Consider the following 998-nt stretch of genomic DNA (forward strand, 5'->3'; position numbering starts at 1 on the left):
ACAGGTCAGAGCTGGCGAGGGTAACCCTGCTTTGATGCTGTGCCTGCAGCGCCTGGGGCGGCCCCTGGGCCCCCCAGCCCAGGGAGGGGTCAGGTACCTGCCTCTCCACAGCCCCTTGTCCCGAGGGGCGTCTCACACGCTCCTCACAGGAATCGCCCCCCACAGGATGGGCTCGGCAGGGGCTGAGCCCAGCTGCTTTCCCCAGGGCTGGGGAGGGAGGCAGCCCCCTGCTCCCCCTCCCCTCCCCTCCCCTCCCCGGCACCACTCAGCCAGATCCAGAGTGTGTGTGGGGGGGGGGTCCCTGGCAGATGTTTCCCCACCACCACCTCGGTTTCTCTGTGCACAGCAGCCCCCCCACCTGCAGCCCCCGTGCCAGCTCTGATCTGCCCTGGCCATGCCCTGAGCTCTCCATGGATCTAGGCGGGGCCTAGATCTCAGCATTGGGGGCCCCAGCAGCCTCCTCTTCAGGCTGAGCCGCCTCTGGCCCCGTCCGGCTCAGCAAGAGGCCCTCAGCCTCTGGCTGCTCTGCTAAGGGCCCCGCTGCCTCTGGGAGCTCCACGCCGGGGCCTGCTGCCCCCTGGGCGCCTGGCAGCTCCAGGGCCACGGCACGTTGCTCTGGCTCCTCAGGTGCCCACTGCACAACCCCTTCTCCGTCGGGGGCGTCAGTCGGGGGAGGCTGGCCCTGGGCTGGGGGCAGCAGGAGCTCCGAGGGGTTCAGTAACCCGTCCCCGTTCAGGTCTTGAGTCTCCAGGATCCCATCTATCACCATGATCACCTGCCGGGGGAATGGGTACAGGGCAGGAGAGAAGAGATGGGACAGTCGCACAGCACTGGCAGGGAGCAGACTGCGGGGCGGGAACTGGCTGGCCCAGGGGTGGGGCAGGGGGATGGGGCCTGTTCCCTGTAGGGGGCGCCAGCTCCCACCTGGCCAGGGGTGGGGAATGGGACATGGGGCCTGTCTCCTGTAGGGGGCGCTGGCTCCCATCCGGCCCCAGGGC

General features: G+C 69.4%; 1 protein-coding gene across 1 annotated transcript in view; it reads right to left on the reverse strand.

The window, feature by feature from the left end:
* Window positions 1-254: 254 nt before the first annotated feature.
* Window positions 255-998, reverse strand: part of CGREF1 (cell growth regulator with EF-hand domain 1) — a 5,829-nt gene continuing 5,085 nt past the window's right edge. The window contains exon 6 of the mRNA XM_026662981.2: window positions 255-775. Coding sequence (XP_026518766.1) covers window positions 428-775 — 348 coding nt within the window. The 3' untranslated portion in view covers window positions 255-427. The remainder of the gene's footprint in view (window positions 776-998) is intronic.

The sequence above is a fragment of the Terrapene carolina genome, unplaced genomic scaffold (genome assembly GCF_002925995.2).
Source record: "Terrapene carolina triunguis isolate 2854851 unplaced genomic scaffold, T_m_triunguis-2.0 Scaffold31673, whole genome shotgun sequence".
NCBI lineage: Eukaryota > Metazoa > Chordata > Testudines > Emydidae > Terrapene > Terrapene triunguis.